Source organism: Poeciliopsis prolifica, unplaced genomic scaffold (genome assembly GCF_027474105.1).
Source record: "Poeciliopsis prolifica strain line A6 unplaced genomic scaffold, Auburn_PproV2 SCAFFOLD040, whole genome shotgun sequence".
NCBI classification, from domain to species: domain Eukaryota; kingdom Metazoa; phylum Chordata; class Actinopteri; order Cyprinodontiformes; family Poeciliidae; genus Poeciliopsis; species Poeciliopsis prolifica.
This window is the reverse complement of record NW_026562415.1, coordinates 4,361,178-4,377,715: the sequence shown is the minus strand read 5'-3', so window position 1 is coordinate 4,377,715 and position 16,538 is coordinate 4,361,178. Positions and strand designations below refer to the sequence as shown.

Here is a 16,538-nt window from a genome sequence, read left to right as displayed (position 1 = left end):
ACCAGACGTCCAGAGATGCATTTGTTCTTTTCCTCTCCAGACTGTGTCGACTCACCAGTCTCCTCCTTGCATTTGGAGAAACAACTGAACATGTGACTCCCTCTCCCCCCCTCCAATCCCCCATCCCCAAAAAGCATCGAGACGGCATTAAAAATAACGAGCCCTTCAGCTCTTTTGCAGCCAGTCAACAGATTGTTTTAGTCTGGCACAGACTGCTCACTTTAACCGAGCAGAGGTTTAACAGGTTTTTTTTTTTTTTTTTGTACTTTAAGATTTAATAGTGTGAGAAAAATTCCCAGCTAAAGCAAATATGTCTCTAATAGCCCGTGGAGAAGCAGTTAACCACAATCCCGTTGGTGTTGTCCGAAGGCGGGTGCTGTCGTCGGGTAATTTTGTGGGTCACAAACAGGGCAGGAAATTGACATTTTCCACTGACTGTATAAAGTGACAGGCCACATACAACCCCCTCCCTCCAATTTCACTTGGTAAGTTGTAACAGCCAGATGCTTTATGACTTATTTTTCTTTTTTTATTATTGTTATTTTATTTTATTTTTTTACAATACTTTATTGGAAAAAGAACACTTGTTAGTTTCAGTCTGGGACCTAGACCAGGACTGAGGAATGTGGCTAATGGTTACAATTTTCATATTCCACCTTGGATGAATTCCCAATGTGGAGTGGCTGGTGTTTGAATAAACCTGCAGATACAAGATTAACTATGTGAAACGTAATTGATATTTATGTATTTGTGCGCTTCAGTTGCACATGGTCTATTTTTTCTGGAGGCACATATCCAGGGATGTTGCCAAAACACTGGACCATTAATGAAGCCATTAATCGATCTTTTTTTGTTAGTTTTTTCATTCGCTTTTTTTTTTCTTTCCACTTGTCAATAGCACTGGTGCAGTTATTAGGTCAGTGTATTTTCCACACAGCCTTTTCCAAATGTGGGACGCGAACCGGAGTAGGCTAACGGGATAATCAAGTAGCCTCTGGGCGAGCACAGACGTCCGGTGATTTCGCGTTGTCCCAAAGTGAAAAAGTCACAACTCATGTCATAGGAAAATATATAGTTTTGGAAAAAAGATGATTACTGTACCTTACACGCTTTAACCGCACTCACCTCGACACACTGAATGCTCGGAGAGACAGAGAGAATTTGCACGCATGTCGTAGCAGTGACTTAAAAAATGTTGCTAGCAGTTGCTAAATAAAGTGGAATTTGTTAATTTGACTTCAGCACATGCAACAGATATAAATGTCATAAATTAGACATAACTGGGCAAAGCTCTGACTGCTAGGTAGAGACAAAGTGCGTCCTATCTGATCTTTACTATGTATTTGAGCAATATTAACTGGAAACATTCGACACCTTGGTTGCATGAAGACCAGAAGCAGTTTGCACAGGACTGGATGTTTACTCCTTGTAGACTGCTTCGAATTGTGAGAGGAGCTTTCTGCTTTGATGCACATTCACTCACCTCAGCATGTTAAATGCTTGGCGTTGCTGACGGAGCATGGCAGTTGGCCATTTTCTGATTTTTGTCAAAGTGAGACCACTCATAAACTGTGTGTAGAGTATATAACTTTAAGTCCAAAATAATTAGGTAATCATTAAGTATGAGGAATGAAAAAAAAAGATTTGTCTTGAATAACTACAAAACATCAAGTTTTATTGCTTTTTTTGTTTTGTTTTTTTAAGCGATTGATTAAGGAGGAATTAATGCATAATTGACTTAGTTTAAGTGAACCACAGAATTAAAATCAGCTCATAGCCCCATGCAATATTTGAGTAGCTCTGCATTTGAAAGACACCATAAATAATTTGTTGCAAACACTGTAAGTTTGAATCTGTCCAGATCAGGTAAAAAAACCAAAAAAACTTAGATGTCTTTTTTTCTTGACTATATGTGCAAGAAAAAATCCGATTACAATTCACTGATGCTCAACTTTTCTCACTGCTCCCTGACCTCCTTCTCCTTTTCCTGCTTTCGCTCTGCTCTCTGACGAGCAAGATGCATAATAATTTTGTCATCTTGGCTGCTGAATTGGGTCAACGTTTTTCCACAGCCGGCTGGACCAAGAACCTACGCTTGAGGCTGCAAAACAGATTCACTCGCTGCTTCTGTCTGTGTGAAAGTATTCAGGCGGACAAATAAGTCGTCCATCTATTTATGCCCGTAAACTGAAATCAGACTAATTGTACTGTGGTTTGAGTTGGCGCTGGCGTTTTATGTAAGAAAACAGAAATGAGCCTCTTAGCAACTTATCGTGCCTTGAGAATCTCTGTGTACTTCTTGAATTTGTTTTCATATTTTGCCCCCATCACATCTTCTCATTTAGATGTACATTATTGGGGTTATTTGTGGCACGACGCAAATCAGCACATAGCTGGAGTGGAAGGGAAAACTGTGCATTTTCATTTTACTTCAAACACAGAATCAGAAAACCGTGGCAGTACTGTGTTGTAGAGCATTTTACTGTGATTACAGCTAAAAATATCTTAGTTCTCGACATTTTTGCCAAGTCTTGTTTGCAAAACGGCTCAAGCTGAGGCAAAGTGGCTGGATTGTGTCTGTGAACAACAATTTTTACGAGACTGTTAGTTGGATTTTGGCTCGGTCTGTGAACAGTTATGTCTTTGAACGTGGGGTAAGCCATTCGATTGTAGCCCTGAGTGGTCATCATGCATTATTATCTTGCTGGAAGGTGAGCCTCCAGACCAGATTGGATGTCATTAGCAGCCTTCAAAGCTTTCAAAGGTATTTCCAGACTGACGTATGAGAGATAGTTCATCCCCCAGTCAAGAGAGCGTTTCTGTGGGGGAATTAAACCATGTGACGCCTTAGTTGCTGTCTACTAATTGCGATAAATGTGAGACAAATGCTGCTTGATGTCGTGAGGGTGTTGGGTGGAGAAAACAGACTGGCCACAGAGGCTGAAAATACGTATTCTGTCGCCATCTAGTGGGCATTTGTGGACAATACATTAGCCTGAGACAAAATTCTGAATCCTGAATTTCAAACTTCAAGGAGTTCACAAGCATTTTCAGTTCTCTTGAACAATAACTATATATAGCATATATAATTGTGATTTTGAAATTGTTTTTCTAATTGCTGTTTTCATTAAACTTTTGAGGTTTCCGCTCGGAAGCGGGTTTAGTACATCCAAAAGTTAAATATCTTTGATATTCTTGTTTCTGTCTCAGACAAAAAAAAAAAAAAAAAAAAAAAAAGAGTAAAAGTTTATTAAGACAAAATGCGTGGCTTTTGAATACGGCAAGAGAAAAATCCCCATTTAGACATTGACAAAAGACTTGAAAGAATTTATTACCTGGGTTTGACAATTGTACTCAAAACAGAGGAAAAGAAACGTTTTTTTCCAGAACTGCGTTGGTGATAAATGAAAAATCTCTTTTCACCATTGGCTGTGCAGTATTTACTATAGCGTTAACAGTACAGTTATGCAGATTATACTTTTCATAACAAATTCATATTTTACTGTGGGCATTAAAACACTATTGTACAAGTTTCTTCATGTCAACGTTAGAAAACACTTGTAATTTCACAAATAAATGTATACAGAGTAAAAAAAAAAGATATGAACAAATTTAATTTTTTTAATAACACAAAGGACAAATTTGAACATTTTTACATATAAACGAGTTTATGTTTGTCGGCCTCGTCTCTTCAGAGTAAACTATCAAACTTATGTTTTGTTGTAACTCATGCTCATGTTCGTCAACACAACATCACAGACTATAACAGTAGAAATAAAATACAACAGTTTTTGTGTTTCTGCTATCAATTCTCACACTTCATGATCTCTCGGAGGCAGACGGTGGCGTAACAGGAGGAGTCTAGGTCAAAGTTCAAGCCGAGTGTGAGCGACCCTGGGTCCGATGCCTGCTTCTTTGCGCCGTGGCTACAGGCTGCTCTGTGCAGCTGGTAGCTGAGGTTGTGTGGGATGGCCAGCAGGGGGCGGTAGCAGCCTGGAAGGTTCAGTTTGAGGCTGCTGACTCTGAAGCGGCTCTCAGCCAGCCCATCCCCGGCCAGTCTCTCCTGGTACCAAGCTTTCATTGCATTTTCTGGATATTTTACAGAGTTCCCTGGCATTGGCAATAACACCTGAGAGGATGACAAAATATTGATGATGTAATAAAAAAAAGGCATGATTATTGCATGTGTGCAGCAGTAAAAGCACAGCTCAGGAAACGGCATACTTGTTCTAATGTGTAAACTCCTGCTTGCTCCTCTTCACGTGTCACCACATGGATCTGAAGAGGCAAAAGGTCATAACAGCAAGTGACGTATTTAAGATGAATGTGTAAAAGAGTTGAAAAACCTCGGATTTTGTGTTTTTTTTTTTGACAAACAACTTATAACGTCTGACATGAAAAGAGTCGGATAAGAAACACTTAAGCAGCTAAGGTTGAAGAAAGTCTTTTACTGTTGGGAATTAATGAGAAGTCTTTGAAAACGTCCTTTTAAGTTGTTTCTGCTCAATTTCCGATCTTACTTGGGGAGAAACGACCTCTCCGGTGTCCTCGGTTCTGTTTTGTCCCGTTTGCGTCCACACCAGGTCTCCTTGTCTGACGCCGAGACCCATGGCGGAGAGCCTGTGTGCCGCCGCGTCGTTCCACACCCTGATAACCACAAACGCGGAGCTGTTAAACACGACACAAAGGAGTCCCGTATTTCGGAGTTGCAGTTTTGCCTGAAGCTGACCTGCTACAGTAGGCGTGAGGATAGAAAACCCTTATGCTGTGCGGCAGGCTGAGCCACGCCTGGACACAACCGTCTGGGCCGGTACCGTAGCGATTCAGGGCGCGCAGCATCAGCCTCTCCCTGGGCTTGGACAGCGGCATGAGTGCTAGAGATTCCTTGGGATTATCCGTTTGAAGGAAGTGTCTCTTCGCGAGGCTGGGAGGATCATCACTGTCCTCTGGAGAGAAGAACAGACGTACAGCACTGACCTGAAATTAAAAAAAAAATGCAAAAAAAAAGTAATTAGGGAGTTTTTAAATTTGTTCTGCTACATATTACATTGATGTGGAACTGCGGAGGACCTTTGTCCTCAGGGTTTAAAATCTGACTATTCGCTAATTCGTCTCTGCTCTTCTTCACATGGATGTGGCCACTTTTTGTTCTGTACTCTGCTTGCAGATTACAACGCTTGCACATACATTCTGAAATCATGACAAGCAGTAAAATGTAAAGACAAAAAAAAGCATGAAATACATATGTACAGTAATAATGAAGTCGTATTTTGTTTCCTGTACTGATGTAACGTAATGAAATGTAATTAAGTACAAAATAAAATCTCAAAAAAAAAACAACTGATAAAGAGATGATAATGACATAAAAACTAATGAAAATGAAAGAAAAAAAAATTCAAATCAATACAATACCAGCACTAAATATAAACTCTGACATACAGTTTGTTTTAATGGACCGATGTAAAGTTAAGGATCATTTTCACTCCAGTGTCTTACCATATCCTCTTTCAGCAGAGCCAATCCAACTCGATCTGACAAAACGCTTTGTCCGCTTCCAAACCTCTGTGGCCCATAGTAGTTGACAAAACCTCTTCTCTGCAGAGACACAATACAGATGAATACGGCAGTAGCAAGTGTAGCCACTTATGACAGCAGTTATGCGTACAGCAGCGATGTTTTTGGCATCGCAAATATTCCTCTGACATAACTTCAAAATCATTTTATTTCATGAGGTTTTGTTGATCACACTTTTTAGTTTACAACAGTGTTTGCTTGTGCTCATAAAACCGCCCAACATATTCTTTGTGCAACACACTTGTGTAAACGATGGCCAGATTTAAGCTACGAGACCTTTACGTTCTCCAAGGCTTCCTTTACGAGAGCCGCCAGGCCAGCGTCCGCGTCGGCACCGGAGAGGTGTTCGTTGGAGGCTCCGTGTGGTCTGAGGTTGCGGACCACCAGGTCAAAGTGATTCCCGCGCAGCCGTCCCAGCTTGAGGGGCTCGTTGACCGAGCGGATCTGAGAGAGACGCATCCCTCTCTTCTCAAATTCTGCTGCTTTCTCTTTCAACCTAGAGGGAAAAAAAAAACAAAAAAAAAATTACATATTAAGCAGGCGACACAGATTTTCCAGGAGCCTCTTGATTTGTGGAGGCGACACTGCAGTACCGTTGTGGTGAGACCTTCTTGACCACCATGGACTGGTAGGTGACGGCTCTTTTGTCTTTGATGCCGGCGTAGGTGAAGTCTGACGGCAGGACCCCGAGAGTAGCTGCCATGTAGCTGATGGCTTCCAGTGTCTCCAGGTTCTCCTTACACAGGGTGAAAGCTGTGTGGCATATTAGTGGAATATTTCAACCAACTGGCAATATGCCGGAGCAATGCTCTGTGCTTCATAGACTCAAAATACTACATGCAGCCTCTTAAGAACTTAGAATAATCCCGACCTCAACGCTTATGATAATGTGTAGACCGGACCTTACCAGTATAGATGTCTTCTTCCTTGCGTTCTTCCGCTGTCCTCTTCTTCGGCTTGCCGTGCTCTCTCAGTCTCACTGAGATCGACGTCCTCCCTTGGCTGCAGAAGCTCTTTGTCTCCACCAGTTTGCCGAACCTTCTGTTCAGAAAGTGGTGCACTGCAGTCCTGTGCTCCTTGCTGTCGTCCGGCCCGAAAGTGTAGGACGACCCTCGCACCTTCGCATCGATGAACCTGAAGAAGTCCTCTGCCTCCTCCTCTTTGACCAGCCGGGCCAGCTCCCTGTAGTCGGGGTCTTCCCTCACCCGGATCTCGGGCTGGATGGTGACGGTCAAGAGGAAGGGGAAGCGGTGCCGGACAGCTCGATGGACGTTGGCTCTCTGGTGTTTGTCGGAGAAGGAGCCCAGAGAGAGCTCAGGGCCGGATGGCCGTTTTTCTCTTAGGGTCATCACAAACTGCTCCAGATCCTCACTCACGGACGGGCCTAAAATAACATCTAAATCAAAGCTTCCCAAAGCAGGGAGTGGGGTGTCTGAACCCGCCCCCCAGTCTGATGACGCATCAGCATCCTGCGAGCCAGAACAGTACAGGTTCTCCTTTAGCTCTGTGTTTGACTGGTTGTCCTCCGAGGAGGTGCAGCCGGCTGTCTGCACGGCTTGTCCTGTTTTCACCTTCTGTCCATTAATGTCGATCTCGGTGACAACAAAGTCCTCGATGAAGGTTTTGATGCTTCCAACGAAGCCTTCGTGTTTCGAGATGAAGTATGCAGGAACATTTACAGCCTCATCGCCCTTCATTGTCACCTTAAACAAAACAACACACATATATAGTGACTGATCATGAATCAACTATCAGGATTATAACACACTCAGGAATATACTCAAAAATTCATATGAAAATAACTTTTTTTTTTCAAAAACACAAAAATATTCAAGATCAAAAATATCTTTTTGCTATTTCTAATAACTCGATAGGCCAATTGGACAACATTGGATTGACAAGCATCATAAACTGCGGTGCGCTTAACATCTAGAATTATCTTAACAAAGAAATCAGACCTACCTTTACTGGTGACTCCGTCATTCCCTAAAAGCAAAGGTCTGTGCAGCTTATCTGACCTTCTTCAAATTAAACCGTAAATGTATCATGACTTTATTGAAATCATTCTGCCATTTGTTTACGGTACTGCGCCGCAAGCGCCGAGTAAACCAGCAGTTTGTAAACACGGCCACGCCGTGACACAATCCAGGTCGACTTCCGTACCACGTGACAGTCATGTGACGTTTCTTAAAGGGATAGTGTTTGCGAAAAAGTAAAGAGTAAAAATATAGATTTGTATGACTTTATGCTAAATCTGTGAAGTATTGACTTAAACTTAAAAGGCAACGGATTATTTTTCTTTCACCAATTACAAGACACTTTTATTGTCGTTTTGCATTTTTGACTGATTCCATAATACTTTATTTTAAACCGACAAAGAGATTTTCCAGTATTCTCCGTTTTTACAGTGACTACTGCGTTTAATTTGAATGTGTTTTAATTACTATTTAAACAGAGAATCTTAACTGAGCTATACATATTATACAAATTGTTCCTCTGGAACTTAAATATTACATGTACAATGCTAGGAACTTTGATTTACCATCTTTCATAACGCTGGTTGGGAATGATGTGACTTCACATGTTTCACCTCCTTTTTCTAGCTTTTATAACATTGAATTAAAAAAAATCACACAATTTATTTTGTGAATACATATATATATATATATATATATATATATATATATATATATATATATATATATATATAAAATGCCAACCTTTAAACAGTTGGTAACTACATGTAATGCGACCAAGCCAACCCCATTCTGAACACATTTTTTAAAGTCGTAATAAATCACACCACAACAAACTTTAAGCGAAAATCAAAAATCACATTTTAATTCCTAGTATTTACAGAACATTATTTAAGGTTCATGTTGTAAGTAATAATAATAATAATAATTACACAAAAAACAGTGACTGCATAAATAAAATTGGCATAACTTTAAACAAAGTACTTCATATCAGGCATTTATGGTTTAAGTGTACAGGTAGATGAATTTCATTTCAAAATGTTTAACCAAGGAGTCTCTTACTGCAAGTAGCTCATGCAGAAAAATCAATATCTGTAGTGGTGAGTGGTTCAAAAGTTTTCAGTGGAATTTCTGCTAGAAAGCTGATGACTCATTTCCCCGACAAGTATCTCTCCAGACCTCTGTGCAGTTCAGCAAGTTTTTTTGTTTTTTTTCAAATCACAAGACTGCATTTCTAATCTATGTGCAACAAAAACCAAGACATCTCTTCAATCATGTCAATCTGATCAAACATCATTCACCCATTAAATGTGCTTTTTCAACAACAACAAAAAAAAAAACTGCAACTACAACATTTCAGTTACATACAATGTGCATAACAAGAGGTCAAGACATTCAATGAGAAATGTGCCTCATTCTATTGGTCTAACCTGATTATATATGCAAGAAGTACTTGATTGTATTCAATAGAAGCATTTGTAAACACTGTTTAAAAAAAAGGTGCTGAAAGACGCTTATAAATATTATAATTATAAATAATTTCCAACAATTATTGTTCAGTTGCATGTTTGCTTAAGGGACAAAAAAAATCATCTTTAATATAACTCTTTGTAATGCAGATGGCATGTCAAGTTAGTCTATTTTTAATCCACAAACAGTGAAACAAATGGAGAAAGAAAAGACAAAGTGCATTGTGTGTGCATGTGGAAGTTTTATGTAATGTTCATCTAACTTCTATAAAACAAAATTTAACAAAAAAAAATTGCATATAATACAAGAACACAATTTTTGGTATACAGTAAGGTTGTTGAAAACTGCTTAAGATGCACCAATCTTGCTTTTTCTGCTCAATACTGATTATTTATTTATTTATTTTTTAATCTAAAATCAGGCTTGCTGATTCACATTAGGGATTTTCTTTCCCCCAACCCATAAGCAAATCTTTTCCTGGTTCTTTGATAGAGGTAGTTCTTTATAGACTGAAGATGACCGAAGTTCCTAATATTTTCAGGTTTGCACTGAATGAATATATATATTTGATTTTAATGCTGCTCCATTAATATTGATTAAACGCATTTCAGTAGGCGTTTTGTTTTTTGAAAGCCTAAACAACTAATTGACAGATAAGATTTCTGTTGACAAATTCTGACAATGTAGATGAATAATTAAACTAGAATTTTGCTGCAATTTAAATTTTAGAAAGGGAAATCCGCCATTTTCAGTAAAGCATATTTTTTTTGTTCTAATGTTTCTGCAGTGCCCTCTACAGTCTTGTACGAAAATGACAAAGGGGATGGAGGTATGCAAATGTCAGCAGACGCAAAAGTTCTTAAGCTCACTAAGAACCTTTCTGTGGAGAAAAAAAAAAATACTGCAGCATTTTCAATGTTGCAATAGCCTTTTAATCAAGTGGATTGAGATAGTATATTATATAGGAGGTATATGGTTCCTATGCATTTTTAACAGAAAAACTCTATACTTTTCCAGGCCAAATGTCCTTCCTTTTTAGCTCAGTTCACTGAATAATAAAAAATATTTTTAACAGGGGTCAGGCATATCCTAAAAACCTAACCTGCAAAAAATTGGATCATAAGGAAGAGAAGAAGAAGGCAACAACGCAAACAGATTTGTAATTAGATAATGGATGAGCAGATAGATGGATGGCATTTCCGTTCTGGTTTCTAATTCAATACTTTAACCAGGAAAATTCTGCCAAACTTTTCCACATTTTTTCAGAATGCTTAGGATCTACATATTGACTAAAAACATGTTTTTAAGAAATTGCACTTAAACCAAGTTGTGGCTTTCTTCAGAGTCACATGAAGCAAATAATACGGGGCATATTTGTGCTTGATTAACACCTTAACCTCACTTCCTGTTTGGCATACCTACCTAACGCATAACGGCTTTGAAGAAAGGTTTTCCTTTCAGAGCATTTATGATCATGTTTTTGACCAATAGATTTTAAGAATCGATAAATTACAGGATTTCCAAAGGGTTTTCAAGCAGCTAAGTACATTTAAAATACATTTTTTCTTCACCAAACATAATTTTAAGTCAGGAGACCGCAGAAAGCCACAGTCATAATTTTAAAGTTTTGGATCCCAGGTTTTATAACAAGCAGTGCCTACTGTGGTTCTGAAGGTTGGAATACAGAAGATTAGAAAATAGTCAATAGAATATCTAAATTTTAAACCATTTTTGAACACATGATGTAAAAAAAAGGTAGTTATGTGCATATTGAACTTAAAAAGAATATTAAGGGACATCTTTACATGTCCTATGGGGGAAAAAAAGCACCAGAAAAACAACTTACTGGACAAAATATCCTTTGAAAGCACAATCTTCTATATGATGGAAGCATGTAAAAGTGTGAATATCATGTGAATACAAGTAAAATTGCTTTGTTTTACAGCAGTAAGGCTTCAAACAGTAATATAATAATGTTAATCTAACCATGTAGATCACTTTCAAACATCAGTTACATGCAGTAACATGTATAAAATCATAACATATATTGCTACAGCACATTATAGCCTGGTTATGGTATGCAGCTCCATGTGCCAATTCAAACCATGTATGCTTCTCGGAGTTAATAAGTGTGTGTTTTCAACCGTGCTGCTGCGCTAGAAAGCACCGGGAACGTATCTGTTGGACTGGAGGAGAGCTATAAACTCCTGTTTCCTCTTGATTTGTCCCATCAGTTTGATGCTCATGGCGAGTAAGATGATCTGAGAACAGAAGCAGAACGCAACAACAACAAAAATGTGCGAGATTTAAGCAGCTACTTGCCAAACGCTAGGCAAGGTAGTGGACGTTTGGCGTAAATGTGATAAAGTGAAAGCCTTACCCAGAACACTCCGCTCCCAAACTGTATAGCCATCACCAAGGAGAAGGCCAACTTCAGTTCAGAGAGATAAATCGGTAGGCAAGGCTGTGGGACGAAACAGCACGGCAACATTAAAGGCTCGAAGCAGCAGGCGTAAACAGGATATTGATCTGGGTGTTGTTAATGCTGTTTTCCACTGTGTCCAATTACACCTACTGAAGTTTGCTCGCTGGCTTTATTAGCTGCACCTGACAGTGTTTGTCACACCGCACTCAAAAATGTGTCTCCAGAGCGACAGCAGAGGTCAGCGGGAAACGGCCAGTTTGTTCTTCTTTTTAATCAACTTAAATGTCAGAAGAAACGCACGAAGAAGAAGACAGCATGGAACTGGATGAGGCCAACGCATCCTGGAATGAGTAGCAGCATCTGTGCTGATGTAAAATGATCATTTATCTAATTTTTAAAAAGTCAGGAGGTCTAAAAGCAATCGCTTTGAGATAATTATTGTCAGTTCTTTTTGCATTATTTTGGTGTGGAGCATTGATACATCCTTCCTTCTACTGACATATTAAGATTGTTTGTAGTGCTGTCATATGCATCCTTTCGGGCATCATTGGTATAAATGGCTTCCGTCTCTGGCTGTGTTGGAGATTTTCTGTTTCTGTTGTTACGTAGAAACAGCATTTGGTTAACTTCTTGTTTTCTTTTGGTAAGATATCCCTATTGTGGAATCGGTTAGAGCCACTTCCTGTTCCATGGGTTTTACACTTATGCCTTTATAATCATCATCTCTAGTACTTATTCTTCACAAATTCACTGGATTTGTTAGGCTTGATTTTTTGTTGTTGTTGTTTATTGTTCCCTGTGTCATATTACTCATCACTCTTGCACTTGCAGCCCCATTTATTAAGACATAAGATTTGTCTGACACTTCAGTAACTTCTGGGATAGCACCAAACCCTTTCAGAATTGATGAAGTTATCTATCAGACTGTGTCTGTGATGCGTTTTACCTCTCGATAAACATACTGGTTCTTCGGCGCTCCGATGGTGGCGCTGCCCCGTAGTCGAATCTGGTTGAAAGACCAAGGATTAAGCTCGATTATAAAATGAAAAATGCTAAATTTCAAATCCTACCTTAATTGTTTTTCTTATAATTTTGATTGTGAATCAACAACTCAGCAGGTAGAGTCTGCTTACGTCTTAAGCTGCAACATGGTGCCACTTTCTTGTATTTTTTTTTTAACACTGTATAGAGTTCATGCAGAAGTCTATATTTGCAGGTGTAGTCAAAGTATTTTTGTTTTTAGAGCAGTACAATGAAAGAAAGCTGAAAATGTCCTTTTTGTTGTGTAGAAAACTCACCTTAACAGAAGTTGTAATATTGTTATAATTTTGAAGCCTAATTCTCTTAGCCTTAATTTTTAATATTACACCAAAAGACCAAAAACTATGTGCTTTTGTTTTTGTAACCATTTTCATTTTGTTCAAAGTACAACGTGAGGACCAAAATACATAAAATAATTGTGATTATGCTGCTAATAATTTAAAAGGTGGGGAGTACTCACACATTTTCCTGGATAGTGACAGTTACAGGAGGCGGGGATGGACGCACCCCAGTCCTTGTACCCGTCAATGAGACCGCAGCATTCCAACTGGAACAGACACAAACCGGATTAAGTTTGAACATAAAACTGAGCTACTTAATTAACAACTCGTGTAAAACGTTTACAAGAAAGCAAAGTTTTAGCAGACCAGTAACTCACTTTCTGGGAGCTCTAAATGAAACAACACCAAGGCTTCTGACATCAGCATGTGAGGTTATATTAAAGTTAAATGAGAAAGTGAGTGGCTTTTTACCAGATATGCAGTGAGTTATTGTCTCCATTGGGTGGCGATAGCAAAATTATTTAAAGTTCAACTGCTCTCTTCTAGTGAGCTTTGCCTTTCAAAAGAAAGATCTCCATTTAAAATAACTTAATTTAAAAAAAACAATACCAGAAGACATTAATTACTAAAATATTTCTATTTATTTTAAAGACCTGGAAAAGTAAGCAGAATTTACAAGAATCCATTAGATTGATTTACTTTATATTAACTGCTTAAGTGGGTTGATAATTTTATTAAGCGTTTTCTTGAAAACTACTAATAAGTTAGACTCATGATAAGAGGGAGAATTTGAAAAAAGTCGGTCTGTCTAATAAAAGATTAATTCTTTATAAATCTTTGAACCATTTTCTTAGTAGAGGCCTCAATTCATGTGGAGCTAGTGTTCTTATTAGACTCAAATTTCACAAAATTAAAAAAATATATAAAATGATGATTAAACTCTGGCTTACTTCCTCTTGGATATTATGTAGCAACGTCCTGTTGGCTTTGTTCGGCGCAGTGAGCGGCATCATGGCCAGCAGCTTGGACTCCTCGCGGACAACACGTTTCTGAAGACAGACAGAGCTCTGAAGAAAATGTTTGCAAAATATGCAACAAATCACAAGGGATTTAAACATCGTACCTCATAAACATCTTGGTAACTCAGTGCCGTTCTGATAATTATTGTTTGACTGGCCGCCGCCATCCCGGCTGCGTACTGCACACAGACACACAGGCAGTTAAATGCAATAATTATTCCTTCACAAACAGAAACTCAAAAACACACAATTTTTTATTTTTTTATTTTACCAGAATCAAACACCATCTCTTCCCTTTGCAGGCCCCAAACACACCGAGCACAGACAGCAGCAGGCAGCCGACCTCAATCACATACATCATTGCTACAGAAATACTGGGAACCATCTGAAGAGGAAAATAAAAGTGCATTTCAGTGTCTTGCAAAATGTTCGTACTGCACAAATATATTTGCGTTTTGTCACATTGCAACACTAAATGCCATTGTTTCCCAAGGAAAATGATGTATAGTTATGAATTGTTTTTACAAATAAGTATGGTGAACCTCAACTTTGGTTTACGGTCTTTAGTTGTCTTTGGAAATGGAACTTATGGCTTTTGATTAACCGTTGCTTTCTTCTTGTCACACTTTCAAATTTTCACTTGGTAGAAAATTTAAACATGTTGAAAATTTACTACTTCCCTTCTACACGCTACTTCAGATTAGTCTGTCAGGTAACATCCCCTAGAGATGGAGTTTATGATATAAATGTCTACTAATTTGATCTGAACAGGCGCAGTACCTGTATAGCATGATGAAGCTTCAGTATCTAACTTCTGAAGACAACTCAACATCTTCCTCTCAAATAGTTGAACAACCAGGTTATTCCAGGGGGACAAAATAGAAATATTGCTTCCATTTTGCATTTGGATTTCATTAATAATTCCTCACCTGCCTCGTTAGCTTTTTTCATCCCTCAGCAAACATGGCTTTACTTAAAAGCAACATACATACATATAATTGCAGCAAAAAACATTATAAGTACATCTTACCTTGCCTGTTTGTATGAGGTCCCTATGCCAAATAACAGTCATCCTCAACATGAAGAAACACAAAGCCTAGAAAAAACATAAACACTTATTTATTTCTCAAATTATGTTTGCTTTTAGATCATTTGAAGCAGGTTTAATTCAGCTTTCTGACATCTGAAATTACATATTACAGCTTGTATTGTAAATCCTTTAAAGGTTATGTTTTCTTGAACCCACTGCTGTTCCTTCTTAAAGGAGCAGTGACTTATTTAGAAAAGAAAGAAAAGCAGTAAAAAAATAAATAAAAAAACACAAACCACTCAAAATATCGACCTGCTTGCATGTTAACTCGTGTGACCCCCTTCAAATATATAATTTATTTATATAACAGTAGTATTTATGTAAATAATTTACACATTTTAAGAACAGGCCTGTTCGGGTAAACTCCATTCACAGCCGTTGGAATGTACTTACCATATGTACCGCGTTAGCGAAAATAAACGGCCTTTTCAGGCTCGTTTTGTCCGCCACCACGACCACGGAGCTCTTCTGCATTCTCGCTGCTGACTCTTCCAGGCTTTAAAAAAAACCCTTAGTTTTTATTTGACATAAGAAGACAACAGAAAGAAGCTTGCGGTGGAGACTGTAAGGGCATCTGTCGTCTGCATCCGCAAAGGGACGTCACTGTGATGTGCTGGATGCTGGCTCCGCGCTGCCTTCAGGTGCCGTCCTGAAGTGTAGGAAATAAGAGCTATGGTAGTTATTAACAGCCCGGTTATTATAAAAGCGCATTAGCGAGGCTGTAACTAGGATTATAGACATGTTAAGTAACTGGAATCTACGTTTAATTGCTTTTTAAGCTTTAGATATAATTTAATCCTATAAAATGTAATTTATCTAATGTTTTGAAATGTTTTGAATTCAAAATGGTTTATTCTCCTGAAAGAAAAATCATCAAAAATATGGCAAATCGTAAATGATCTGTTCTGGATGTTTTACAAAAATCCAGTACTTTATAATAAATTAAATGTAATATTGGAACTCTAATCAATTTTATGGCTCTCTTTTCATCCCCGCACCAATTCTGGCTGTGTCTTTTACTTTAAAAATCTTCAACCCCATCAATGTTTATCCATTCAGACCAAGAAACCAAGCTTCCACTGGTATATGAGTCATAATCCACTATCACTTTGTATTCCGCGAGTGTGGTCCAGCGCTTTCTTTCTTCTCCAAGAAATCTCAGGGAAATCTTAAAATTGATAGGATTGTACTCCAAATTATATCGAACATCCCAGATTTTATTTTGAGATCTAGTAGTTTAAATAAGCCCAATCACAGTAGTTGCATCATTCTTTGAATATGATTCCTTATTCCAATCTAATTACAGGTTAGAAATGTTTATGTTAACATACTTGTTTTGGAATTGCTAGTCAGGAATTGATAAATCAACAACTTAGCTCAATTTATTTATTTAGCAGTCCAATCAAAATTATATCACATCACAATCAAATCTGGTTGAATAGTTCATTCTAGTTGGTACAAGTTGTCCAATACTGAATCCACCCGAAGCAAGTATGTGGCAACAGTGGAGAGGCACCACTCCCTTTTAACAAGAGAAGACTGCAGCAGATCCAAGCAATCTGTACTATTGCTGTTAATAACTTTTTCAGTAACACATGAAGCTTTAGATTGTGTTTCTTTTTATCAATAAGGTCAATTGAAATAAGCAAAAAGGTTCAGTGA

The 16,538-nt window shown here is 38.3% G+C and overlaps 2 protein-coding genes across 2 annotated transcripts; both read right to left on the bottom strand.

Moving 5' to 3' along the window:
* Positions 1-3,311: 3,311 nt before the first annotated feature.
* pus7l (pseudouridine synthase 7 like) lies at positions 3,312-7,723 on the bottom strand. Its single transcript, XM_055054566.1, has 9 exons — positions 7,537-7,723; positions 6,482-7,277; positions 6,168-6,327; positions 5,851-6,070; positions 5,497-5,595; positions 4,730-4,977; positions 4,521-4,647; positions 4,225-4,278; positions 3,312-4,129 (listed from the first exon to the last, which is right to left on the bottom strand). Exons 1-9 carry the CDS (start codon positions 7,555-7,557, stop codon positions 3,806-3,808), a joined length of 2,049 nt encoding a protein of 682 aa, XP_054910541.1. The 5' UTR covers positions 7,558-7,723; the 3' UTR covers positions 3,312-3,805.
* Positions 7,724-8,387: 664 nt separating this feature from the next.
* On the bottom strand, positions 8,388-15,501 carry LOC129375658 (tetraspanin-8-like). The gene is made up of 9 exons (XM_055054897.1): positions 15,270-15,501; positions 14,817-14,882; positions 14,058-14,171; positions 13,891-13,965; positions 13,718-13,816; positions 12,947-13,033; positions 12,392-12,451; positions 11,401-11,484; positions 8,388-11,281 (listed from the first exon to the last, which is right to left on the bottom strand). Exons 1-9 carry the CDS (start codon positions 15,348-15,350, stop codon positions 11,177-11,179), a joined length of 771 nt encoding a protein of 256 aa, XP_054910872.1. The 5' UTR covers positions 15,351-15,501; the 3' UTR covers positions 8,388-11,176.
* Between the last annotated feature and the right edge of the window lie 1,037 nt (positions 15,502-16,538).

Excerpts from the sequence above, each read along its gene's own strand:
- pus7l (XM_055054566.1), bottom strand. The coding sequence starts at position 7,557 with ATGACGGAGTCACCAGTAAAG. Across the intron at positions 6,071-6,167 it reads AAGAAGGTCTCACCACAACG|GTTGAAAGAGAAAGCAGCAG; the intron begins GTACTGCAGTGT and ends TTTTCCCTCTAG. Across the intron at positions 4,978-5,496 it reads CTCTGCTGAAAGAGGATATG|GTCAGTGCTGTACGTCTGTT; the intron begins GTAAGACACTGG and ends TTTTAATTTCAG.
- LOC129375658 (XM_055054897.1), bottom strand. The coding sequence starts at position 15,350 with ATGCAGAAGAGCTCCGTGGTCGTGGTGGCGGACAAAACGAGCCTGAAA. Across the intron at positions 13,034-13,717 it reads TACATAATATCCAAGAGGAA|TTGGAATGCTGCGGTCTCAT; the intron begins GTAAGCCAGAGT and ends TGTCTGTTCCAG. Across the intron at positions 11,282-11,400 it reads TTGGGAGCGGAGTGTTCTGG|ATCATCTTACTCGCCATGAG; the intron begins GTAAGGCTTTCA and ends TTCTGTTCTCAG.